General features: G+C 51.5%; 1 protein-coding gene across 2 annotated transcripts; it reads left to right on the plus strand.

Annotated features, from left to right (window-relative positions):
* The first annotated feature begins 7,274 nt into the window (after positions 1-7,274).
* PYROXD1 (pyridine nucleotide-disulphide oxidoreductase domain 1) lies at positions 7,275-16,747 on the plus strand. Of its 2 annotated transcripts, none has more exons than XM_078856492.1 (12): positions 7,275-7,476; positions 8,724-8,804; positions 9,161-9,280; positions 10,079-10,207; positions 10,608-10,681; positions 11,788-11,975; positions 12,442-12,530; positions 13,085-13,211; positions 14,051-14,163; positions 14,685-14,807; positions 15,947-16,084; positions 16,306-16,747. In XM_078856492.1, the coding sequence occupies exons 1-12, from the start codon at positions 7,399-7,401 to the stop codon at positions 16,726-16,728; spliced, it is 1,683 nt and encodes a 560-aa protein (XP_078712618.1). In that variant the 5' UTR covers positions 7,275-7,398; the 3' UTR covers positions 16,729-16,747. The 2 variants fall into 2 exon arrangements, with proteins under 2 accessions (XP_078712618.1, XP_078712619.1); XM_078856493.1 differs by lacking the exon at positions 7,275-7,476 and adding an exon at positions 8,007-8,246.
* Positions 16,748-26,287: the final 9,540 nt, after the last annotated feature.

Here is a 26,287-nt window from a genome sequence, read left to right on the forward strand (position 1 = left end):
CAGTCCGAAGACACCCCCCCCTTCCCCGCTCCCCCCCCCACCACACCCATCCTTCGCACGCCGCAGTTTCTCCAGACCGCGACCTTCCCTTATTAGGGTAGCGAGCCCAGCGAGCCGCGCTCAAGGAGGAGAGTGTTTACATTGGTGTCGCCAGAAGACGGGGGGGTGGATGTGTGGGTGTGTGGGGGGTGTGTGGGTGTGCGCGTGTATGTGTGTGGGTGTGTTGGCCGTAACACCAACACACTTGCCCCTACAATCTGTTAAGGCTATACGGGGATGTTTATCTTTGTGTGGGTGTGTATGTGTGGGTGTGTGAGTGTGTGTGGGGGGGTGTGTGTGGCTGTGTGTGTGGCTGTGTGTGGGTGTGTGCACGTGTGTGTGTGTGGGTGTGTGTGTGTGCGGGTGTGTGTGTGGGTGTGTGTGTGCGTGTGTGTGTGTGCGCGTGTGTGTGTGTGTGTGCGCGCGTTGTGGGGAGCGGTAGTGTAGTGGTTAGCGCTATGAACCCAACGACCCGGGTTCGATTCCCGCTCACGGCCAACACCAGTGACAATTATCTGAACCGGTTCTGGGCCTCCCCTAGGTCGACTCAGCCTTAAACGAGTACCTGGTACGGTGTGTATACATCGCCACTGGGGAGACAAAGGCGGTCGGGCGTGGTGCTGGCCACCCACCCCCTCGTGTACCGTTGCGGCCTTCATAGGGGCACGCTAACGGCACTTGCCCCTACAGTCTGTTAAGGCTATACGGGGGATCTTTGTGTGCGCGCGTGTGTTTTAACGCACGGGCGTCTCTTGAGTTCAATTCCAGGTCACGGTGGCTGTTGCCGCTTGGGGAGTTTTTTTTTATCGCAGCCTGTGTTGGTCCTTCGCTCGGTCGACTCAGCCTTGGTGCGAGGTGCACAGACGTTGGCACTTGGGGAGACATTCGGTGGCGCGGGTGTGGTTCTGGTCACACCTCCTCTTCTCTCGTACGGCTGATGTAGATGCAGAGCAATCAACTACGACTTCACATTCAGGTGCTCAAGCCGGACAACGGCGTCGGAAGTAGCGGAGTGTATCGCTTGCGATGTTTCCGTATTTGTGGATCGAGAATTGCGTTGTACGGTCTGTTCTGCATGACCCCAGTCGCACACTGGATAGTTAGTTTTTTTATTTTCCATTTGTGCATCAGGGTATCCGCATCTGCTGCCACGGTTTGTGCGGATGTGGTTTCGGGTGGCCCATGAGCTTCGTGGAAGATCAAACCCAGGGATTACACCATCACTCCCGTTGCAAGTCTTAACGAGTGCTCAATAACAAGCACTTGACACACGAGCCTGTATGTCTACACAGGGAGATCTTTATCTTTGTGTGGCAAGGGATAGGTGGCACAGTGGTTATAGCAGGGAGATTTGTTTTTGATCACGTGGGTTCCGTTCCATCGCCGAGTTTTAGGAATACATTATTAATAATAACTCGGTGTTCTCTGAATATATAACATGTTAAAGAGGCCACTACGGTGGTTGTTGAAAGCCACGTGCTGTGTTTTACTTGCTACTGTTTCATTCGGACATTGTTTTATCCTGGGTAATCCGGGCTCTCACCTGTTCATACATCAATTATTGAAAACGTTGTTCATACATCAATTATTGAAAACGCCGCGTGCGTTATTTAGCCCGCGGTCTTGCATGTGTGATGTTTTAAATGACGTGTAGCATTCATTTTTCATCCACTGAATTGACCTTCCTTTCTTTTTTACTCAAAATAAATGACGTCCAGTTCAGCAAAATAAGGGGGCAAACTGGAACCACAATCTGAGACTCGTCTCAGCCTCCCGTGAGCCGGTTCTGCCCTAAATGAGTACAGTACTTGGGGCGGTATTCTATTGGCGGCAATTGATGGACATATTTGGAAACTGGTAGACATATATGGCAACTAACTGATGGCTGTGTGTTGGCCCGAGCAGGTTGCTTGCTAACAGCATTTGCTGCTACGATCTATCGCATTGTCTTTAAATGTATGTTGAACTTCGTTTAGATAATACATTCACACACTGTATAAAATGTTTTGCTGTTGCGATATTTTAAAGGTGCCTTTACGCTTCATACAGACCCCAGTTCTGCTAAACATTTACAAACAACTCTCGTTTGAAATATTTACTGGGAACGTCAAACATCGGCATTGCCATATGAACCTTATGGCGGGACCCCGGGGTCCCATAAGCCCCCGGCTCTCGCATCAACATTATATTATAATGTGGCTTCGGCTCTCCGATTTCACATTAACAGGTTGAGTTTCTCGCGCCAACGTGACCACCTCCAGACGCCGACCTCTACATCGTGGTGGCTCTGCGATCTCACATTAACACGCTAATCTCTCACATTAACATGCTAATCTCTCACATTATCATGCTAATCTGTCACATTAACATGCTAATCTCTCACATTAACATGCTAATCTGTCACATTAACATGCTAATCTCTCACATTAGCATGCTAATCTCTCACATTAACACGCTAATCTCTCACATTAACATGCTAATCTCTCACATTAACACGCTAATCTCTCACATTAACATGCTAATCTCTCACATTAACATGCTAATCTCTCACATTAACACGCTAATCTCTCACATTAGCATGCTAATCTCTCACATTAACATGCTAATCTCTCGCATTAACACGCTAATCTCTCACATTAACACGCTAATCTCTCACATTAACACGCTAATCTCTTACATTAACATGCTAATCTCTCACATTAACATAGCCACCGCGCACTCGAAGCGGAGGCCGTTCTCCGATCTCACATTAACATGCTAATGTCTCACATTAACATGCAAATTTTATCTCATTAACATCACTAGCCCCGCCCACGTCGTTCATGACCCTCGGACTACGCCCTGTAAAAGAGTCTGCATTCAGCAGACTCACAACCACCACCGCCATCACTACCGTCAACAGTACCACCATCAACCAGGTTCCATCTTCTCTGGTCTCTACTGAAACGAATTTGGCTACTGATTTTTGTTTGATCTACAAAGTTACATTGACTTGACCTTTGACGAGCGTCTCTCATCGGCCAGTGCAGATGTCAGCAGGACCCATCTTTAAGACTTTTACAGGAGGGACGGATGGGTCTGACTTTGAAAGATTTCAGCATATTTATTTGCAATCACGAATTCCAATACACTGCATTTATACTTTACATTATATTGCAATTGTGCACTTGCCATCATGGCAAGGGATCAGTGATTTTTCATCTAAACGCCACGCCGAGAATTGTAACATCGCCCTCGAGCGCGACGACGTCACAATAAACTTCAATGAGATTCTAATATCCGACGCTTAGATTTGGTTTAATTCAGCAGGAAGGGCCCAATGAAGCTGTTAGGCTCTGTTTGATGGGAGTCCTGCGACGGTACAGATGGCATGACGCAGTACAGACCTCTGTTACAATCATGGTTACATAGGTCGGAACGCAAACTGACTTTGTTTAATGTTTAGCAACTACGTCTGGACTATGCCAAATTCAGTGACCTTTTAAATTAAGCCGTGGCTTATTCATTATGCAATTGGTGACTGGGCTGCGACGATGACATCGATCAAACCTCCTGGACATCTGTGAAAAAGAGCTTCATACTCATCGGATTCCTCCAGTATAGATACAGATTCTGATTCTGAACCCGCTTCGTGTAAGTCAAGGAACATTTTCCCATAAGGGGCCGTCCATAAATTACGTCACGCACCGAGGGGGGGGGGGGGGTCAGACATTTGTGACGGTGTGTGACGAGGGGGGGGGGTTTGAGAAATGTGACGTCACATCAAAATGCGCAACTTTAAATATATACAGACAACACGTTCTACTTAATTAAATATACTTTTTTATAAATGCTTTCTTCTACAACATCAGAGTGCAGTGGCACATTAAATACGCACTACAATGACAATAGTTTAAAGCGATTTGAAGCATGTTTAGTTTTTTTTTTGGGGGGGGGGGCAGAGCTTTGTGACGTCATATTTGAGGGGGGGGTCTGACTTTTTGTGACGCCGTGTGACGAGGGGGGGGGGTCAAAAATAGTCCAAAATCGCGTGACGTCATTTATGGACGCCCCCTAAGGTATTTTATGCAACTGTTCCGTTTTCGACAGAAGATTCGGCTTCACGTTCTGACGCACATTACCACTCTTGCGAGTTTAAACCCTTGGCACTTATTAAAAAAAAAGTAAGCCGATAAATGTTTGATGTGGTAAGAATTCTAAACGGCCAGAGAAAGTCCGCGCAAGAACAATTAAACTCTACCCTGCACAGCAGCTTCTTTGCCGTATAAGGCCACTCGCTGGAGATTACGCACGAAACTCTGCCGCACAGGTCTCCGAGAGAGCCATCAGGGAGGCAGTAAAATAAAATAATCACAGCACAATGAAGCTCTTGGCCGAGCTGTGTGTGTGTATATCCCAGTGTCATCTCCTCTCACGCCCTCGTTTCGTCTCGCGTGCACTACATACTCACGACTTGTACACACGCGCATCGAAAGCCGTCCTGAAAGTGTCACATCGGAGCTGGGACTATGAGTCGATTAGCCGATTGATGGACCAACACTTATGATCGACTATTATTTTTTTGTGTATATCCTGGTCGATCATTCGAGACACGAAACAAATTGTGTCCTGCCTCTCGGAGGCCGGAACCTCCCAGCTCCTCTACAAGGCACGCCCGTGCAGTGTGTCAAGAGGCTGCTGATGAGGATGATGATGACAATGACATCACGAAGCTTGGGGCAAGTGATGTTAGCGAGCACACAAGACAAAGATCACGCGTATAGCCTTAACACACTGTAGGGGCAAGTGACGGCGAGCAAAGACAAAGATCCCCCGTATAGCCTTAACATACTGTAGGGGCAAGTGACGGCGAACGAAGACAAAGATCCCCCGTATAGCCTGTAACAGACTGTAGGGGCAAGTGCTGTTAGCGAGCAGCTATGAAGGCCGAAACGGTACACGAGGGGGTGGGTGGCCAGCACCACGCCGGACCGCCTTTGTATCCCCAGTGGCAATGTTTACACACCGCACCAGGTACTCATTTGAGGCTGAGTCGACCTAGGGGAGGCCCAGGACCGGTTCAGACAATCGTCACTTGGTGTTGGCCGTGAGCGGGAATCGAATCTGGGTCGCCGGGTTCGTAGCGCAGCGTAGCGCTAACCATTGCGCCACCGCTCCCCTAGATCCCCCAGTTGGTGGTGGTGGGGGAGAAGCACCACGTCCGGCCGCCTTTGTCTCCCCAGTTGCGATGTTTACACACCACACCAGATGTACTCAATTGATACTGAGTCGACCTAGGAGAGGTTCGGTTCGGGTAAAACTGTCACCGATGTTGACCGTGAGTGAGAAAACGAACTCGGGTCGCCAGGTTCCGAGCGCAGCACGCTCACCACCGGCGCGTCACAAAGGGGCCGTCCATAAATGACGTCACGCGATTTTGGACGATTTTTGACCCCCCTCCCCCCTGTCGTCACACGGCGTCACAGAAAGTCAGACCCCTCCCTCAAATATGACGTCACAAAGCTCTGCCCCCCCCCCCAAATATAAAACATGCTTCAAATCGCTTTAAACTATTGTCATTGTAGTGCGTATTTAATGTGGCGCTGCACTCTGATGTTGTAGGATAAAACATTTATTAAAAAGTCTATTTAATTAAGTGGAACGTGTTGTCTATATTTATTTAAAGTTGCGCATTTTGATGTGACGTCACATTTCTCAACCCCCCCCCCCCTCGTCACACATCGTCACAAATGTCTGACCCCCCCCCCCTAGGTGGTGACGTCATATATGGACGGCCCCAAAGCCAAATATCTCCCCCCCCCTCCCGCATAGCCCTTCATAGAATGTTGTTGGCAAGTGCTGTTCGTGAGCACCACGAAGGCCGGCATGGAAGTGGGTGGGTGGCCAACACCACGCCCACCCCCCCAGTTACTGACAGCTTTGCGCGAACAGGAAAAGCCCTTGCAATGGTTTCCTAAAGGTCAGCCAAGTTGGTAATACGTAATATAAAAAAACACTTTGTTTTAAAACACGCTTTTATGAAATGTACTAGTAATGGAAGTACTCCACGACTCCAGGAAGTGGCCCCGAAGCTTGCCATAACGTCAGGGACCGTGGGGCAATTACAGCCAACGTCAGTTGACCGTGCACAATTAGAGCCAAGCCGAAACATAACATGTGAAAATAATTTCGATTTAAAGCTTTCGTGACTGCAGGGATTCATCTTCTTGGTTCTTTCGGTAAAGTCACGTAGAAGGAAAATAATAAAATAATAAAAATAAAACAATAAAATAATTCTCACGACGGTTCGGCCACCTGAAGACGGCTGCTTGCGTTGTGGCCGAAACGTCGTGAGAATGATTTTATGTTTTATTTTTATTATTTTATTATTTTCCTTCTACGTGACTTTACCGAAAGAACCAAGAAGATGTGAAAATAATGTTTAAAAATATATTTTTTTTATGATATAATATAGTATTGTCATCAGTATGACATAAATATACCAAGTTGTCTTGACACGGAAACTCGTTATTATTTGGCTGCTATAAATTTCCACGTGATAAGCCACTTTGTTGAGCTATCACTTGTGGCCAGGTCGCTTCTGAAAAACAAATTAATAGCTAATCTTGAGTTGAAGCTTTCGTGACTGCAGGAATCCATACTCTTTGGTTCTTTCGGTAAAGTCACGTAGGTAGAAAAATAAATTAATAGCTGCTAGGATAAAAAAATTTAGTTTTATTTTTGTATTTTTTAAAAGTGATTTGTTTACCTTTCCAATACTTTGCACTCCTCTTGTATTTTTTGTTTGTTTGTTGTTGTAACGTTTCGGACCCATCCCTACTGGACGTCTGCGAAAAAGCGCTTTATAGCTCATCGGATTCCTCCTGCAGTACCAATAAACCACCCCTCGTCGCATCTCTCCGTCAATGACCTTTACACTGTGACGTCATTACGCTGGACGCCGTGACGTCACGCGACATTTAAACAAGGTGGGGGGATTGGAGGGGGAGTTCGACAAGCAACATGGAATGTACCAACCACAAAACGGTCCACGTCTTATTAAAGTAAAACAAATATATCTCTGTAAATGGTAATAAACCGGAATTTGCTGATGCACATTAATTTAAAGTACTGTATAATGTATTCACTATTTTATTTTTGGGATAAATAGTTAATTTTGTTGAAAATCTGTGAATACAAAATGAGTTGGGACCCCCGTAAGAGTGCGACACGTGGTAGCTCCCGCGCACCTCGTGTGGAGACGCGGTCCGGATGACAGTGCAGTACAGTGCAGTATTGGCCTTGCACCGCACCGCATGTCACCAACATCTAAATGAACACTACAGATACAACAACAAGAAGCGATAACATGAACGGTTAATGCGAGCCATGAACTCCAGCAGCGCCAAGTATCTGGTGATAGGCGGCGGCATCGCTGGTGTTTACTGCGTGGAAGAGGTAACGGTGTACAGTACAACGCGTTGGCTTTCGCGAGCAATGTTATCAATAATAGTTTTTTTGGGGGGTTTGATCGCGTAAAATATAAATGTGTCGTTAAACCCACCACCACCCGACACAGCCAACTAGTAAGGTTTGTCACGTAAACAGAACGTGGCCAATTCGTCACTAGTACAGCACACCGGTTGTGTGTTGGAGAGTAAACCCACGACATTTGGCTGTCGCCTGATGATGCTAGTTGTAATTACTGGCGAAACGTCGTACTCGGATTGTAAATGTGGATTCACTCTCCAACACACCGGTGTGCTACACTAGCAACGAATTGGCCATGTTCTGTTTACGTAACAAACCTTACTAATTGGCTGTGTCGGGTGGTGGCGGGTTTAACGACACATTTATATTTACGCGATCAAACCCAAAATGTAATCTTTATTATGGTGTACAGTATAGCAAGCACGGGTATGGGAAGCGTGTGCAGCAGTGACGAATATCTGAACCGGTTCTGCGCCTCCCCTAGGTCGACTCAACCTCAAATGAGTACCGATTGCGGTGTGTAAATATCACCGCTGGGGAGACGAAGGTGGCCGGGCGTGTTGCTGGCCGGCCACCCCACCCCCTCGTGTGCCGTGCCGGCTTTCATCGGCGCTGCAAGCACCTACCCCAACAGTCTGTTAAGGCTAGACGGGGTGGATCTTGTCGTTTGTAAGTCCAGCATTGGACGCGAAGGTGGTTGGATCGCACCAATGTCGCTTCCCGTTGGTGTTGAGGAGGTGCGATACCCTGGATTGCCAGGAGAAGGCGGTAGAGACTCCCACCTGTTCCGTCTGTCCCCCTCGCACGCGTGGTGTTTGTATGTATGCATGTTGAACTTCTTTCGCACCGTACGTAGCCAACTGTGCTAATCGGAGGAACGGGGGAAGGACAACAACACACCCACATTTAAACCCTCATTAATTGGCCGATAACATCTTGATATATAGAGGACTGCAGAGCTCGGACAATTATTGGTAGTGCCGACTCAACGCGTGGCTGCTGCTGCTGCTTCCTTAAATTATATAATGCTCCTTAATCCACTGCTGGATAATTCACTGAGTAATGCGTCTCACAGTATTCTCTCGAAGATAGAGAGAGAATCTGGTGGGTAAGCACAGATAATGCGAATGAATGGACGGCCCTCAGGGCCACGTGATTACTTATTGAGATCAATGTTTAACTTTCATGCATTTTATTCAATCATGTGCCAACAGATCGCTTCCCTATGCCCTGACGATGACATCCTCCTCCTCACGGCATCCCCAGCCGTCAAGTCCGTCATCAACTGGAGGCAGGTGAGACCTTGAGAACAGCCACTCGCTCGCAAATCACCCCTTCATCCATCTACCAATCTATCGAACTACCCACTACAAAATGCCCACCGATACCTATCCAACTACAAACCACTGACCAATATGAAATCATCCACAATACCCATCCACCCACAAACCATCCCATCTATACCATCCACCCACAAACCATCCACCCACCCATAAAACAACCCATTCACCTACCCAACCATCCAAACTCACATTCGTGATAACACTGTAAGAGAAAAAAATACCAACGACCTACCTGCTGCTCATGGGCAGGGTGGGGGGAGGGGAATCTGTAGGTGTAAGAGGTGCGTGCCCCACGTCGCCCCGCACAGGTGTACGGAGCCCTGGAGCAGTTTGACGTGGAGGAGCGAGCAGGGAGTCACCTGGAGGCCGCCCACCCCAACGTGCGTGTCCACCTGGGCACGGCCTGCCGCTTGGATGCCGCTCGCAAGGTAGGCCCAACCACCGTGGGGCCCGACCACCTGGGGCCCAAGCACCGGGGGCCTAACCACTGAGGGCCCAACCACCGGTGCCAACCACTCGGACCGCCACCTGTAATTGTACGCACCTGCCACATGTAGCCGTGATGTGCAGCGTGTCTGTAGTTGAACAGTGTCTGCGGGCGGGGGGCGGGGGGTGGTGGCGGCGGCGGCCTTTGCGTGCGTGTCTGTACTCAAGGGCGTTCTCGTACATTTGCCGTGCACGGGAACCTGAATGATCTTGGAAGGAAATGTATTTCTGGGGGGGGGAATTGAAAAGCTTTGGGAACGGTACACACATAATGCATCAATCATTTTAAAAAGGGTAACGATGCTGAAATATGAGGCGGTTCTTGTCTGGCGCATGCACCTTGCGTGCATGTTAGGGTGAAAAGGTTTGCACCACCAAAGTAAGTGCCCATCCATGCCCGCGAGCGTTGTCATGTGCTTGCGTTTGTGTCGTCGGTGGTGCCGTTACTCACTGCGGTATAAACCCGACGACCCAAGTTGGATTTCACGGTTAACATCACTGGCGATTATCTGAAACGGTCTTGGGCCTCCCCTAGGTCGACTCAGCCTCAAATGTGTACCTGGTGCGGGATGTTAAAACATCGCTGCTGGGGAGACAAAGGCAGTTGTGGTTGCTGGCCACCCACCCCCTTGTGCATTGTGCTGGCCTTCATAGGTGCTCGCTTACAGCCCTTTCCCCAACAGTCTGTTCAGGCTACACGGGGGATCTTTGCCTTTGTTGTCCCGTACGTGCGTGTGAAGGTCGTGCACACGGACGCGGGCGAGGAGCTCGCCTACGAGAGGCTCTGCATCTGCACGGGGGCGCGACCCAAGGTCGTGGCCGATGGCAATCCTCACGTGCTGGGCATCCGGGACACGGACAGCACACAGGTGGGAAGCCCTCGGCCAGGGACGACTGCTGCCTGCGTCTCTTACCTCTCTCCTCCCATCCCACTTCACTCTCCTTGACATCTTCTCCTATCATCGCTCCTCTCTCAACTCGCTATACGGCACTCCACACACGTTCCTGCTTCTCCCCTCCTGCCTCCTCTCAGCTCACTACCTCTCCCCTCCCCATGCTTTCCCTTCCTGACCCTCATCTCATTCTACTCCCGTGCACATGCTGTGCAGTTCAATGGAGGGTTATACTGCTCTTGTGAGAGATTCGATTGGATACTCGGTCTCATGACAGGTTGCCCATAGCACAATCAGGATACAATTGTTGAATACGATGAACACATTAAAAAAGACGTGCCCGTTGTTTGATTTATTTCTTCTCTTGCCCTGGCAGGAATTTCAAAAGAGGCTGGAGAAGGCGAGGCGGGTGGTGGTGATCGGGAACGGAGGGATTGCGCTTGAGCTCGTGTGAGTATCCACGGTGGCGAGATATTAACTACTTCGCCTGGTATGGAGGAGGTCGTGGGTTTGATCCCGACCCTAATGCCTGTATATTTGCATGGTCTCCCCATGGTCGTGTGTATTCTTGTCTGGGTCCTCCGGTATTTCCCTCCACATTTAGAATCAACACGCGTTTAAGAGTATTTAGCTGATATAAATTTCCACGTGACGATAAGCCACTTCATTGAGCTATTATTTGTGGCCAGGTCGCTTCTGAAAAAGAGATATGTAGCACAGTGGGCCTTGCCTGGTAAAATAACAACTATTTTAATTTACAGTGCATGTGCGCGCAGGCACGAGCGCAGGGGTGATAGCTGGGACTGCCACAGCCGTAGGCCTTGGAGGAGGACTCAAGGCATCTGCTCGGTGCTTCAGAATAGCCGTGCACTGGCCGTTTGTACACATAAACAAATCATGATGTACGACACATAAACAATGCGTAGTAACACGCAAATGTGCCATAATTGAAAATTACCTGCAAAATTACTCAATGGGGATTGTACACATCAGTCATCATCCCCTTCTGGCAGACTCATGCCCCAGGTCACCATTGCATTGTTTTCTCAAGTGAAATTGGGCAAGTCTCTTGAATTCTCACCTGGTTAAACTAAACTTGAAAATTGAAACTTACACGTAAAAATAATTCTGCTAACCTCGCATTTGAACCCACGAGTTTCCGTGATTCATGGTTATGATTGAGTTATCAAAAGAATCAGTGATTGTTCGTCTCATACGGGATTGTCCGTCTTGTCTGTCTTGTATATTCTGTCTCTACTTTGTGGCTTGGTGACGGAGATACCTCCGGAGCCAGAATTCCCATACATCAGCCATATAAGTTGTGAAAACAATCGACAATCGATTTTGATATTCACAATTCAATTCATGTATATATCCGAGGATAACGGTAAATGGTTTAATCGATGAACGTCTGCATGCCCAGTTAATGCACTTAACCCCATACGCAGAGTAGTCTCGCCACAGGAGGGGCGACGTTGGATGCTGCCACGTGGTTTGTCCCCAGTGAGGTCATTTCAACCGCCACCTGACCACACTTTGCCTGTCGCCCGCCGCAGCCACGAGGTGCGGGGCTGCGACGTGATCTGGGCCATCAAGGACCGCGCCATCGGCACGTCGTTCTTCGACGCCGGCGCCGCCGCCTTCTTCCTGCCGCACCTGGTTAAGACGGCGCCAGGGTCGGCGTCGGGCGCCGTCCCTAGGCCCTGCAAGCGGCAGCGCTACGCGCCGGGGCGAGGCTCGCACGGTCCGGACCGCACCAACCCCCCCCTGCACCCCGCCCCAACCGCACCCTGCTGCACCCTGCGCTGTGATGCCCTCGCCACAGATTAAACCATCACGTGCTGCACCTCTGCACTGCAGACCACACTGCCCTGGCCTTGCCTCTCTGTGCTCTGATGCAGTACCATGCCGTATACACCTTTGCGCTACAGGCGCCGCCGCCGCGCTTTGCTACGGCACTGAATATGCCCAACGCGTAGGTGGCGGCGGCGCTCATAATCATCATGAGACCGAGGCTGAACTGACCCTGGCCAGGATTTGAAAAATTGGAATCGACAGCCATGCTGTTCTACCATTTTATTCCATCTGCACATACTGTGCATGACTATTCCCATATATTAGTGGTTCAGCAATAGTCGTAAACTGTTTCATACGTAATCATAAATAATATTAATGGTTATGTACGTGTGGTTCTTTTTAATTTGCGGCAGGCAGCACACAGGCAGAGCAAAGGGCAGCCCTTGGCAGTGCCTTAGGACCCGACTGGCATGAGGGCCTAAGCCTGGAAGGGGCTCAAAAGGTAAGCGTGTGCAGTGCGGGGGCACGGGGTATCGTGGGTTATAAAGGAGCTGAGTTTGATCTTGTACAGGATGAGCTTGAGCCGAGTGGATTTGCTCTTGGCTGGTACCAGAGTTATCGACATCGGCTTGTGTGTAGTTGCATAGTACGTACGTATGTAGAACTTTTTCCGCACTGTACATTGCCAACCGTGCGAATCGGAGGTGCGGGAATGGCGCTACATGGCAGGTGACTGTGTGTGTGTGGGGAGCGGTGGCGCAGTGGTTAGCGCGCAGCGCTACAAACCCGGCAACTCAAGTTCGATTCGCGCTCACGACTTATACCATTGACGATTATCTGAACCGGTCCCGGGCCTCCCCTAGGTCGACTCAGCCTCAAATGAGTACCTGTTGCGGTGTGTAAATATCGTCACTGGGGAGCCAAAGGCAGCCGGGCGTGGTGCTGGCCACCCACCCCCTCGTGTGCCGTGCCGGCCTTCATAGGTGCTCGCTAACAGCACTTGCCGCAGCGGTCCGTCAAGGCTATATGGGGGGATCTTTGTCTTGGTGTGTCAAGGGGCCGTGCAGGGTGCATGTGGAGTACGGCTGCGAGGTGGAGAGGATCCTCTCTCCGGAGGAGGTCGTCGCGCGCTCCGAGACGCCGCTGGCCTTCCCCGGACCGGACTCCCCGCAGCCCGACACCGGTAACGCGTCACCGTCGCCGACTTCCCGATCCCTAACCTTGTGGTAGTGGGCGGCAGAGCGGCGCAGCGGTGACACTGGCGCCTCGCAGCATTGAGGGGGGGTAGCTGCTGGCCTCGATTTCCAACGCGGGCGCATGTCTGCGTGCGTGGAGTTTGTACGTTGTCTCTCCCCCTGTTGTTCTGCGTGCATTCTCAGCTGGGTTCTTCGGTTTCCTCCCATAGTTAAAAAAAGCGTACAATGTCACTGGTATTGCTCAAACTCGCAAATGCTGAAAAATTACCTGCAAATTACGTGTTTACACATATCCCCCACCCTCTCCGCGCCCCAGGAATGCCTCACTGAGTCTCATTCCCCTTATTCAGGTGGGTCCTACCAAGTTTTCACAGTAGGGGGTGGTGTTTGCTTTGTATAAATACAATGGAGTATTTGCGGGTAATATTTCACATTTTGGCAAATTTGGACTGTGACCCCAGCACATGGGGGCCTTACACAGGGTGGTCTAAATGTATTGTGACCCCCCCCCCCCCCCCCAATGAATTGACCCATAAATGAATTTTTTTCTTTCCTTTGCATATGCATTTGCCGTTTTAAACGAAACCTTAAAATGATGTCAAGGGAAGTTGAGCCTCCAGTGTTGAGCACACGGCGCATGTTGCTCTGATTAATTACACCCGTGGTAACAACCGGGGGCGAGCCGCTGGAAGTCGAACCGCGAACCTCTGCGACGAGCGGGGAGCTCCCGCCCGGCGCTCCCCTCGTCACCGTTGCCGCGTTCTTTTTGTTTTTTGTTCCCGGGTCCGCGGCCGCGTTGGTGGGGGGGGGGTGGGTGGATGTGCAGAGCTCTGGCCCGTGTACGCCAGGCTCACCAACGGGCGCACGTTCGGCTGCGACCTCGTCGTCAGCGCCACGGGCGTCGTGCCCAACGTCGCTGCCATCGTCGCTCGCAACGAGGTGAGGCTCCCCCGGCGGCTCACTCAACGTAGCGCCGAGACGTCGACTGGCCGTGGCCACACTGCCCTCGAAGCGCGAGGAAGTCCGTTCGCTGATCCTCTTGTCGATCCGCTGCCGGGTGAAGGGCTTCTCACGGCACGCGTCAACGCGCACACACAACGCGCCGCGCGAGCATTGTTGACGGTGAAATAGATGAGCAGAAGATGGCTCCTTCGTGTTCGTCTGCTTCGCTGTTTTGTTGCGTGCGTTCTCCCCAACGACGGTGTCAGTTCTTTTGTTTGACTGATGGTTGTGCCACACCCGCTTTTTTTTGATGACGGTAATGGCGTTAACAATGCGCAATGACGATGTTGCAATCACCATCATTGGGAACGGTGTCACCGCATGACGGCTGGCGATGGTGACGGGTGTCGCGTTACCATTGTCAGCGATGACTTCACCGCGTGGCGACGACGGCGGTGGTGTTGTGTGTGACCATCGTTTCGACGGCGGCGACGGCGCTCGCGGTGTGCGATGAGCAGCTGGCGCTGGCCGACGACGGGGGGCTGCGAGTGGACGAGCAGATGCGGACGTCCGTGCCGTGCGTCTACGCCGCTGGGGACGCGTGCTCCGCTGCCTGGGAGCCCCGGCCGCACTGGTTCCAGGTAGAGTCCACAAAGACAAAGGGTCCCCCCCCACCCCGCCACCCCCAGTATAGCTTTTTAACAGACACTTGGGGGGCGGAGTGCTGTTGGCGAGTAGCAATTATGGAGGCCGGAAACGGGATGAGCTGGTGGGCGGACAGCACCACACTTGACCTCACCATGTCGTTGTTTAACGTTGAGTCAACCTAGGGGAGGCCCAGAGTGGGAATGGGGCACGGGTCGCCGGGTTCACGCACACAGACGTACGGAGGAAACCAACTCGGATCTCCGAACTGTTGATGACCCTTAAATATCCCGGGTAATGGGTGCGGGGAGGAGTGGTCTGTATGAAACAAAAACACGGACATTCCAAAACATATATACACCACCAATACTGCGATTCATAAATAGTTTATCTTGGTTAGATCATGTAGTTATAATGTAACTTAGAGCTAAAACGCTCCTCCATCCGATACAATTGTCAAAACTCTGCTTTATTTTTCAACATGAGCACTCATTAACTGGCTGAAAACACCTGAATATATAGAGGACCTCAGAGCTTTGGCAACTGTGGGCAGTGTCGGCTTACCTCCCGGTTGTTGCTGTTGCTGCCTTCCAGCTCGTCCGGTGTGCTCAATTTGCAAGAACGACGCAAAATGTAAAAAAAAGACACAAAGCAATTATTTCACGTTCCCCGGGTTGCTGAAAAAAACCTCAATTGGTCACTTGTCCGGGTGACATCTTGATGATGTGTTTGCCAGTGTCGGTTGGTGGAGGGAGCAAAGCTCTGATTGACATCCCACCCACACTATCTACCCCTACCCCTAGGTCAGTGGTCTTCATTGCAAGGACCGCGGGCCATTGGCGGACCTTAGTGCGGCCCCTGGCAGTACACAAATGTGAAAATACCGCTTGCGGGCGGTGTGGTGGCCCTCACACTGACGTCTTATAGGCGAAAGTGGGTCCCCCTCTGAAAGTTAGTGAAGATCACTGCTCTAGATTGAAGGCTCATTTTCTTTGGAACTCTTTGTTGTCCTTCCCCCGCACCTCCGATTTGAACGGTTGGCTACGCACGGTGCGAAAGAAATTCAACATATATACGTACATAACCCAAAGCGCCCAATGATCACGATTAATCGTCATTGTTGTCGTTGCTGCAGATGAGGCTGTGGACCCAGGCGCGCCAGATGGGCGCCCACGCGGCTCGCGCAATGGCGGCGCACGCGGACGGGCGGCACGCCGAGCTCGACCTCTGCTTCGACCTCTTCACCCACGTCACCAGCTTTTTCGGCTACAAGGTGAGGTGGGGGGCGGCCACGTGTGACGTCGCTCCCCCTCGCAAGATGCTTACACTGGCCCCCCTCGGCACGCGAGCCGGGAAGCGAGCCCCGAGCTCGGTGATACCACGGCCATCCTCGTCTTTTCGAGCCCTAGGCCTTACCTCTACTTCCTCCCTGCCTCTCTCGCTCAATCCATGTTTCTCCGTGACCCCCTCTTTGCCTGCGTTCTGCACGTACAGGTGATACTGCTGGGACGCTTCAACGGGCAGGGCCTGGCCACGCGGCTAAATAAAGATGGAGGCGGCGGCAGCAGCGGCGACGCCCGCACCGGTGGTGGTGGTGGTGACGCAAAGGTCGATGGCGATGACGGTGGCAATGGGAACGGCGACGGCGGCGGGAACGACGGTGGCGATGGAAGCGACGCCGGCGCTGAGGTTGGTGGCAGCAGCGGCAGCGGCCAGGAGCTGCTGGTGCGCAGCAGCGGCACGCTGGAGTACGTGAAGGTGGTGCTGTTGGACGGGCGCATGGCGGGCGCCGTGCTCGTGGGCGACACGGACCTGGAGGAGACGTTCCACAACCTCATCCTCAACGGCACCGACCTCTCGCCCTACGGCGAGGATCTCCTGCACCCCGACGTAGATATCGAGGACTACTTCGACTGAACGGCGCGGGGGGGTGGGGTGTGGGGGGTCCGCAGGAGGAGGGGGGGATGGGGTTGGGCTCGGAAATTTCGGACCAGCTGGCGCAAGCCGTAGTTATCGTCATTGGCCACAATCGATCGACTACTAGACGAAGGCCTCGTTAAGCCTTCGCCACGCTTGTGGTCTTGCGACGCGACGTATATGTGTGTGTGTCTGTACGTTGAACTTATTTCGCATCGTACGTGGCCGACCGCGCTAATCGGAGGTGCGGGGAGACGTGCGCACGGCGCCTCGCAGGCGAGGCGCCTTCGTCGCTTCACCCGGCACGGGATGTCAGGTGACGAGTTCAGGGCGCCGTGTTGACGGTGAAGGAAAGCGAGCGGGCTCGGGCAGGGCTAGAAGGCATTGGTCTCGGACCTGCGGTTGAGACTCAACAACGGAGCGGAAGCCAAAGCTGGGAGCACTCCCCAAGAGAGGGCGCCCAAAGCTCGCGCCGTGCTGTTTCGACGCATCGCCAAGTCGGCACGAGGCGGTGAAACTCGCGTCCGCGTCCCCCCGCGCAGCGACAGTGTTTTAGTGAGCGACCCACAGAAGCTGGCGTCGCAGAACTATCTCTCGATGCACCTTCACCCCGGGCCCTCTGCCCAACACTGGACGGGTGCCCCTTTTGGCTCCGTCCAGGTCGTTTTGACACACGGCTCACGTGCCATCGTTTTTGCATCTCGGTGCGGGCACATGCTCACTCCGGCGATCAACTCAAATGTTTCCGTGTTGGATTTTGTGTGGAGGCATTGCTGATTGGGTCGGAATGGTCGACCTGCTCAGCTACGCGATCTCGAGTGGCTGAAGTCCGAATGCGAATCCAGTTCATCAGGCAAATAAAATGCGTGCTCACAAATTGGTGTAAATAGAATTCTTGTTTCGTGTCTTATTTTTTTTGGGGGGGGGGAGGTGGGTGGAGCGGTGGCATAGTGGTTAACGCAGCACGCTATGAACCCGTGACCAGAGTTCGATTTCAGGCCACGGCTGACATCAGTGGCGAGTGTTAATCTGAAAACCGTTACCGTGCCTTTTGTTTCACCAACCTGCCCTGACCAGCGTGGTGAGGTATCAGTCAAATGAACCTCATGACCGACAAAAGGGCTGTGAATTCACGACCAAATCGGTGTGTTTTTTTGAGCCGTTGACTACGTGTGTGTGGGCAATGACTGCGTTGATGCGTGTGGAGCAGACGGCATTGCGTAGTGGGGCATTGCGTAGTGGGGCATTGTGATATTGGTCGCACCCGGTCACACTTGCAAGCGAGACTCATCCCGGTCTCTTCGAGTTCTCAACCGCAGGATACTTGGGCATCAAAAGCCAATGTGTGGAAAGCGTTGGGCAGACAGGATTTAGGAGCGAGTATACGCTCACAAGCTCTGTGCCAGAGAGAGAGGGGGGAATTGTCTTAAGGGTTGTAGAATTGTAAAGGCGAGTGAGAGTGATGAGAGAGCTGGGGGTACGACACCACAGGGAACCGTTCTGGCCAAACGTGTGAAAAAAGTGGCCATCGATTTAAAAGGATCCGCTTATCCAATTGTGGCCACCCGGTCTGTCTGGAGTCACTGGAGGGCGCTGTGGCGTCACAGTGGAAATCTCTGCGCGTCGACAAAGTGCCCGCACCCAGGTGTTGGACGGCTGATAACAACACACACACCCGGCTGCTCGCTTTCCATCTTTAAATACCGCATTCTGCATACGCAATCTTGTAGCGTTATATATTGTATAGTGTTTGGTGCTGTACTGGAGTTTATAATAATAATCCTTGCATTCTTGTCTTGGAATAGTCTGCATGTACAGATGCATCGATTCACTAAAATCGATTCTACGCTCGGTTGCCGATGCTTTACTTGCGTATGATGACAGCGATATTAAACTAAACTTTTTATTTTACCAGGTAAAGCCCATTGAGCTATTTCGCTCTTTTTCAGAAGCGACCTGGCCACGTGGCTTATGATGTGGACATTGTGGGGGCCGTTGGCCCCCGGGGTCCCTCCCGCCTTCATCCCCTATTCCGTTTAAGTTACCCCACCTCCCTATTACCCGCTACGGTTTCGCCGGCATTCGAACGCGATGCCCCTACTGTTACAGCCTCGCGCCGCGCTCCCACGCTGCGAGCATACGTGCGCACAGCATCATCAATCAAACGCCACACTCCCCCTCTTTACACCGCTACGTACAGCTCTCGCACACTGCGAGCGTGTGCCCGTCTATAGCCCTGTGCGGCACTCGCCTCCACGTCGAATAACCACGTTACCAATGCGCATCCGTATCCGAAACGTAGCGAACGTATGCGCACTCACGCACACAGCTCTCCGCGGCACTCACTCACCACTGAATATTCGCGTTATGATCGCGCACCTGTATCACACACGGAGTGAACACACGCGACACCCACTCTCGCACCGCTCTGCGCAGCGCTCCCCCGAGGCGAGCCGCAGCACTACAGAACCACTGTGTACACACGCTCACCCACGCGCTCAGCTCCGCGCAGCGCTCACTCACGTGGCGAACCACTGTGTACACACGCGCACCCACACGCTCACACTGCTCGACAAGATCACGCGAGGCCACGCTTCGCTATTAATGATTTATTATCTGCTACCTGGTAATTGATGTTAAATCAGTTTGAGTCGACGAGGCTGGCCTATTCTACCACCCCTGAATCTATTCTCTATTTATCGGCTATGATCCTACTTTTACCTCCTTACTCACCGTCAAGTGTCCACGGCGGTCCGCTGATCCTTGTGCTAACAGCGTACCTCGGTGCGTCGCACGGACGTCCGGGTCGCTGGCTGGAGCTGCTGCTGGTCCTCTGTCGCTGTAGACAAGAGAGCGATTTCCCCTTTGCGCTCCCTATTTATCCTCCCCAACAATTGTGCCTGCGCGCTCAAGCGCAACTATCCCAACCTTCCGTGACTATGCGCAAGAGCCCCTGCAGTCCTGCTACTCATGCTGTCCCGTCCTTCCCCTGCTGGCCTCGTCGACGCATGGGGGGGGGGGGGGGTGTGTGTGGGGGATGCGTTTCAACCGTGGTGGCCGAATGCCCTTCGCCGCGGCCACACCATATTAAGGCCGGTCGCAGCGCCGCGGTGCAACGTAGCGTCGGGGGAGGTCATCCAATTCCCTGATCGCCGGAAACCGTGAGAGTTAATCCCGATAAGGGTTTCTCGGATAAAAACCGGTCGATCAGGTGTCCTCCCCTTCCCGCTCTATGGGGATGGGGGGGATGCGTGCGGGTGTGTTCATGTGAGGTGAGGTGAGGGGGACGTGGGGTCGGCTCCGTCGCTTGGTGGTGGCGAGGCCGCAGATGGGGCGCCTGCTGAACGGCTTCGTGGTGGCGGCATCACAACATTTATAGCAGCCAAATACTCTAAACGCACGTTGTTTATAAATGTGGAGGGGAAAACCGGAGGACCCGGAGAAAAAAATCGAGGCGACCACGGGGAGAGAAAGAGAGAAAGACGCAAACTCCAAATCTACAGGCGTTGGGGTCGGGATGGAACCCACGACCTCCTGCGTACCAGGCTTCAGGAGAAAGGGACTAGACTATAGAGGGGTTTACAATACGGGGCGTAGGTTTGGATTGCATGACGGCTACAGAGTCACACTAACGTGGCTTTTGCTTTAATTTCCCAATTATGACGGGAATGCCTGAGATGTATCGATGTGCAAGTACCAGGTATGGGCATTTGACTGCTGTGTGTCCAGTTCATCGCGATGCCATCAAGGCACAGACCGCATCCTCCTCGCGCAGTGCAAACTGATCTGTATGGTCACTCTGGTAACAGTCGTTTGTTTACCTTTCCTCTCCTTTGCACTACAATCGTGTTGTTTTTTGTATTGTTTGTTATTTTAACTTTCTGACCCGCCCCCTACTGGACATGTGTAATAGAGCTTTCATATGTTGACTAAATATTCGGATTGTGAGATTACAGTATGTAGTATTATTACTATTGCTGCAGCAGACATGACCATGCTGCCAGGTTTTCACGGTCGGGGCGATGATTGTTGAATCGGCAAAAATGTGGACCGTGGACCCCGTGACGCTGGCACAAAGAACAAAGATCCCCCGTGTAGCCTTAACAGACAGTAGGGGCAAGTGCTGTTAGCGAGCACCTATGAAGGCCGGCACGGCACGACACACGAGGGGGTGGGTGGCCAGCACCACGCCCGGCCGCCTTTGTCTCCCCAGTGACGATGTTTATACATCGCACCAAACTACTCCTTTGAGGCCGAGTCGACCTAGGGGAGGCCCCAGGACCGGTTCAGATAATCGTCACTGGTGTTGGCCGTGAGCAGGAATCGAACCCGGGTCGTCAGGTTCGTAGTGCAGCGTACACGCTGGCACGCACACAGTGGCCCATGCTCTCGTAATGATCGTCACGGGATCGTTTACGGTCACCGTGAGGTGCAGAGCGGCGTACACGTGTTTTGTTATGCAGCGTGCAGGCAGAGACGGCAGGCTGTGTTATTATTGTCCCAGGTCCACAAATTGGGCAACTTTGCCAGGGTTGCCACGAGGTTCGGGTTTTTTTGTTTCACCCCAAAGAGTTGAACCCTACCTGGCCGGGGATTGGCAACTGTGTTCTGGCGGCACGAATTGATGTACCGTATACTGAGATGTGGTTACTTGGGACTGTGTTGTGGTGGACTTTACTGCAGTACACGGACACATTTGTAAAGGGCGAGGTTGGCTGAGGCGTAATACATCCGGTGTTAGGCTGCGGACAAGGTGGCAACCCGAAACGCCGCAGTAAACGTTTCCGAATCGTCCAAAGACATTACGGGGTGTCGTTTTGAAGGCAATTGCGTATAGCCGTATGGTAATATGGGTTACTTATGGAATAAGCCCACGGTTTGACAAAGACAACGATTCTCCCTGCGTGGACGAAAGGAGCAAGTCCGTCCTGAGTGCGTCTCTTCTCGACAAAGGTGGACGCGTTATTTCCATCCGACACACGGGCCACTACTGCTGGCCGTGACGTGCTCACGATGGACGATTTTACAGATCGCCCACGTCTGTTATCTGTGGAATGGGAATCTGAAATTGCGGCGATCATTCCCCAATGTGGTTCTCACGCGGAAATGCAATCCGTGGGTTCAATTCACACGCAACAGCCACGAGTGGCGAATGAAACCTGAATCCGAGGTCAACTCGGCCATAGACGAGAGCCTGCTTGCCTGCATGTTGTATACATTCGAATTTTGGGGCGCCTTCAATTCACGGTTCGCACCGTACGCTAGCCAACCGTGCTTGATCGGTGGCCGAGCAGGGCACTGCCCACGATCAGCCCTGTTGTGTATCATGAATTGCGTTAATAGGCGCTCGCTAACAGCATTGTCCCCCTACTGTCTGTTAAACGAGTGATGCGTGATGGAGAGAGAGAGAATTGGTCGCTATGGCATCGAGTGTTAGCAACGCATTGTTATTCAAGGACATTTGTATCTGATCCTGGTCTGGGGCTGCCCAGGATCGACTTGGCCTAAAGTGGATGTGTCATCAGTAATTGGGAGACAAAGGCAGCTGGGTACGCGTGTGGTATTGATCACAAAAGCCCCTTTATATTTAATTGTATCTCTTAGGTTGACTGAGTACCTCTGGTGTCGTTGTGTAAACATCGCCACTCGGGAGACAAAGGCGGCCAGGCGTGGTGCTGGCCAGCCACCCCCTCATGTGCCATGCCGGCCTTCATAGGTGCTGCTCGCTAACAGCACCTGCCCCAAACGTGTTTTAAGGCTATAAGGGGGATCTTTTGTCTTTGTTTATCAGGTAGAAAAGTGAACCCGTCCATCCGAAAAGCACAGACACCCCCCCCCCCCCCCATTTGAATTTCTGACAAAATGTTCGAACATTTAGTTGTATTTCTAGACATTCTGTTTCTGGCTGCGCTGCGAGATTCCATCAAAATATATTTAAATGCTGTACTCTAGGATGGTTATGATCGTAGATAACATACAGATATGACAGCGCAGTACACTGACGCACGCATGCTCACCAAAAGTGCACATGCTGCCCCCTCCCTCCAAACAAAGATGAAGACAAAGATATTTGGCATAGACCACGGGTTGGCAAACTGCCACTCTTTAAGGGCTGCTTCGTGACGTCATTTATTAAGGGCAACCGCCTGTTATTCGCGTGCATCGCGGCTCTCGAAATATTGAGTTTTTTTTATTTTACGAATTCGAAAAGCATGGCTCTTCTTGTTATTAGTTACCATGGGAGTCCAGTTAACCATGGGAGTCCAGTTTTCCATGGAAGCCCAGGTTACCATGGGAATCCAGTTTTCCATGGAAGCCCAGTTTACCATGGACGTCCAGTTTTCCATGGAAGCCCAGTTTACCATGAACGTCCAGTTTTCCATGGAAGCCCAGTTTACCATGGGAATCAAGTTTTCCATGGAAGCCCAGTTTACCATGGGAATCCAGTTTTCCATGGAAGCCCAGTTTACCATGGGAATCCAGTTTTCCATGGAAGCCCAGTTTACCATGGACGTCCAGTTTTCCATGGAAGCCCAGTTTACCATGGAAGCCCAGTTTACCATGGGAATCCAGTTTTCCATGGAAGCCCAGTTTACCATGGACGTCCAGTTTTCCATGGAAGCCCAGGTTACCATGGGAATCCAGTTTTCCATGGAAGCCCAGTTTACAATGGACGTCCAGTTTTCCATGGAAGCCCAGTTTACCATGGAAGTCCAGTTTTCCATGGAAGCCCAGTTTAACATGGGCAGGGTCAGCAATCTGAGAAAGGTAACACTCGCCACCGATGATGTTAGCCAGGACCTGAAGTCAAACCCACATAAGCCGGGTTCATTGCCACGATGCCACGGCTCCTCACAAAGACGAAGGCGATGTACCCGAATACACGCACTCTTGAGCACAACACAAGGTTGCCCACTTGGTACACTGATCCTGAGATGTTGACGATGGGGTTTTGACCACTGGTGGAGGGATGCCAACACGGATGAGCACAGGGACGCTGGAGACAGTTTGTAATTTGGCGCCACGGTGGCGAGATGTTAACTACCTCGCCTGGTATTCAGGAGGTCGTGGTTTGATCCCGACCCTGACGCCTGCTGTTGTATATTTGGAGTTTGCATGTTCTCTCTCCCCGTGGTCGCGTGGATTTTTCTTCGGCTCTTCCGGCTTTTCCCTCCACATTCAGAAACAACGTGCGTTTAAGAGTATTCGGCTGCTAGAAATGTCCACATGATGGCAATCCACTTCGTTGAGCTATCATTTGTGATAGCCAGGTCGCTTTTGAAAAAGAGCAATATAGCCTGACCCGGTAAAATAAAAAGGTTTAATTTTTGTTTTGGTAATGAATGTCAGAAAAAACTGTCAGGGCTGCAGCTATGCGGCCCTGTGAGGCTGTGTGCAGCACCCGAAGCTCCGAGCCGATTCGGGTCTTAAGTGGGGGAGAGAAAGAGATAAGGAGAGAGACGCGGAGAGTCGGGGACACATTCACACTCGAGCAAACATGAAGGGAGATGCAGAGGGAGTCATGGGCCGTAATTCCCATGAAACTGTGTTTTGGCTGTCATTATGCCCTTCATGCACTTTACCAACATGTAATTCAATCACGTGGGCAATGCAAAGGCACTGCATGGGTACGGGTGGTAGCTGTGGGTGGCGTGACATGAATTTGTTTTTTTTCGCACCCTGATAAGTGTTCAGAACCCTGATAAGTGTTCAGATGAGTGAATGCGTGGGACAGTTCGTGTAGTGCCCACCGCTAATATCGCCACCCACATCACCCTTGACACCAACCATTTCGCTTCACAGGAACCGGGCCCTTGCAACAATGCCAACACCACTCTTATTCTCAACACTCATCTCCATTTATAAGACTAAAACAACCATCAACTATATCCGATAACACTAACTCCAGCCCTATCCAATAGCACTAAGCCCCAACTCAAATACTAACCCTATCCCGAACATGAACACAAAACACCCACCCTGTTCATAATACTCGCATCAACCCCCCCCACCCCCAACCTTATCCCTGACTCAACAAACATTGCTGCCCTCCCGAGAATTTTCACCCACAGCACTGCTGGGGATGGATGCTCCCTCACCCCCCCACTCCATCACCCCCCCCACACTCCTTCTGGTGGGGCCCATGGGAATGCGCGGCGGACACATTCACGTGAACCGGACGCGAACAGCCGGGTGCGGCTGCGGTACGAAACGAACCGGTTTCCGTGGCTTTTGATACGAATCAAAAAGAACAACAAACCCCCCACACCTACCCCTTCCCCTCCTCCCCCCCATACGTCCGGTGCGATGGCAAAAATAAAAACAAGCGGAGCGATACCGATCATTGATTGATGTGGTGTCCAATGGTGCCCTACGACCAGGTGAGAGCTGGTGAGTCGGTGGGTGGATGGGAGAACAAGTAGGGAGGTGGATGGATAGGTGGGTGGGCAGGTAGGCGAGGAGCATGATAGGTTGGTTTATTGGTGGTGAACGCGTGGGTGGTAAGGTATAGGCCTCGGCAAGGTAAGGTAAAAGGTAAAAATAACGAGCCTACCTTTACCCTACATTTTACCCTTACCTCATACAAATTACCCGATTACAGGGCAATTACTGGGGTACTACACATGAAAAAGGTTTATAACAGGTAAATGCTAGGTAGAGCACTTTATTCATTTGTTCGAAATGTTTAGCATACTTCCTGACATGCAACAAACCTGACATTTGGCATGTGGGTAGCTTCCAGACTGTACACAATGCAAAACGTACAAAAATAGACTTTTGTATTTTGGGGAATGGGGGGTCGGCGCAATAATGAATATATTTTGCACGGCAAGTGAGCGGTGACGTCACATCTGTGATGTCACCCGCATGCGGCAGCGTGACGCAGTGTGCCTGCTGACGTCACGCACCCCCCCCCACCCTCCGCGTAGGCCGTGTATTAATCCAAGACAAGAATCCAAGTCCCGGGCGAAGCCGGGTAGTAAAGCGAGTATAGAATGCTCTCGATTATTCCAATTTTAAATGCAGGCCACGGAATGCGCCACGGAGCTTTTAGCGAGCGGTAAACAAGGTGTTTACCGGGTGAATACCTTGTTTGTGTTGCGCCCGAAACGTCGTGATTTATTTTATTTGATACCCACGTGACTTTACCGAAAGAACCAAATAGTATGGATTCCTGCAGTCACAAAAGCTTAAAATCAAGATGATTTACCGGGTAATTCTTCACGCTACCTTTACCCTACCCTTTACCTTGCCCTTGGCATGTCGACACCTTTACCGTCTACCTTTACCCTTTTACCCGGTAAAAAGGGTAAATTGCCTTACCTTGCCGAGGCCTAGGTGAGTAGGTGGATAGGCAGGCAATTGAGCAGCTAAATAGTTACATCTTGCTGTTATTGAATCGCAATTGTTTTAATGAATATTTTCTGTAATATAATTCGAGAATATAATCGAGAATAATTCCTTCACGCGATGTATGACACTATTTGTAGGCCAACAAAGCAGTCAGCACACTGGTCACCTGCAAGCAAAAGAAAAGACAAAGATCCCCCGTATAGCC

The sequence above is a fragment of the Lampetra fluviatilis genome, chromosome 5 (genome assembly GCF_964198595.1).
Source record: "Lampetra fluviatilis chromosome 5, kcLamFluv1.1, whole genome shotgun sequence".
NCBI lineage: Eukaryota > Metazoa > Chordata > Hyperoartia > Petromyzontiformes > Petromyzontidae > Lampetra > Lampetra fluviatilis.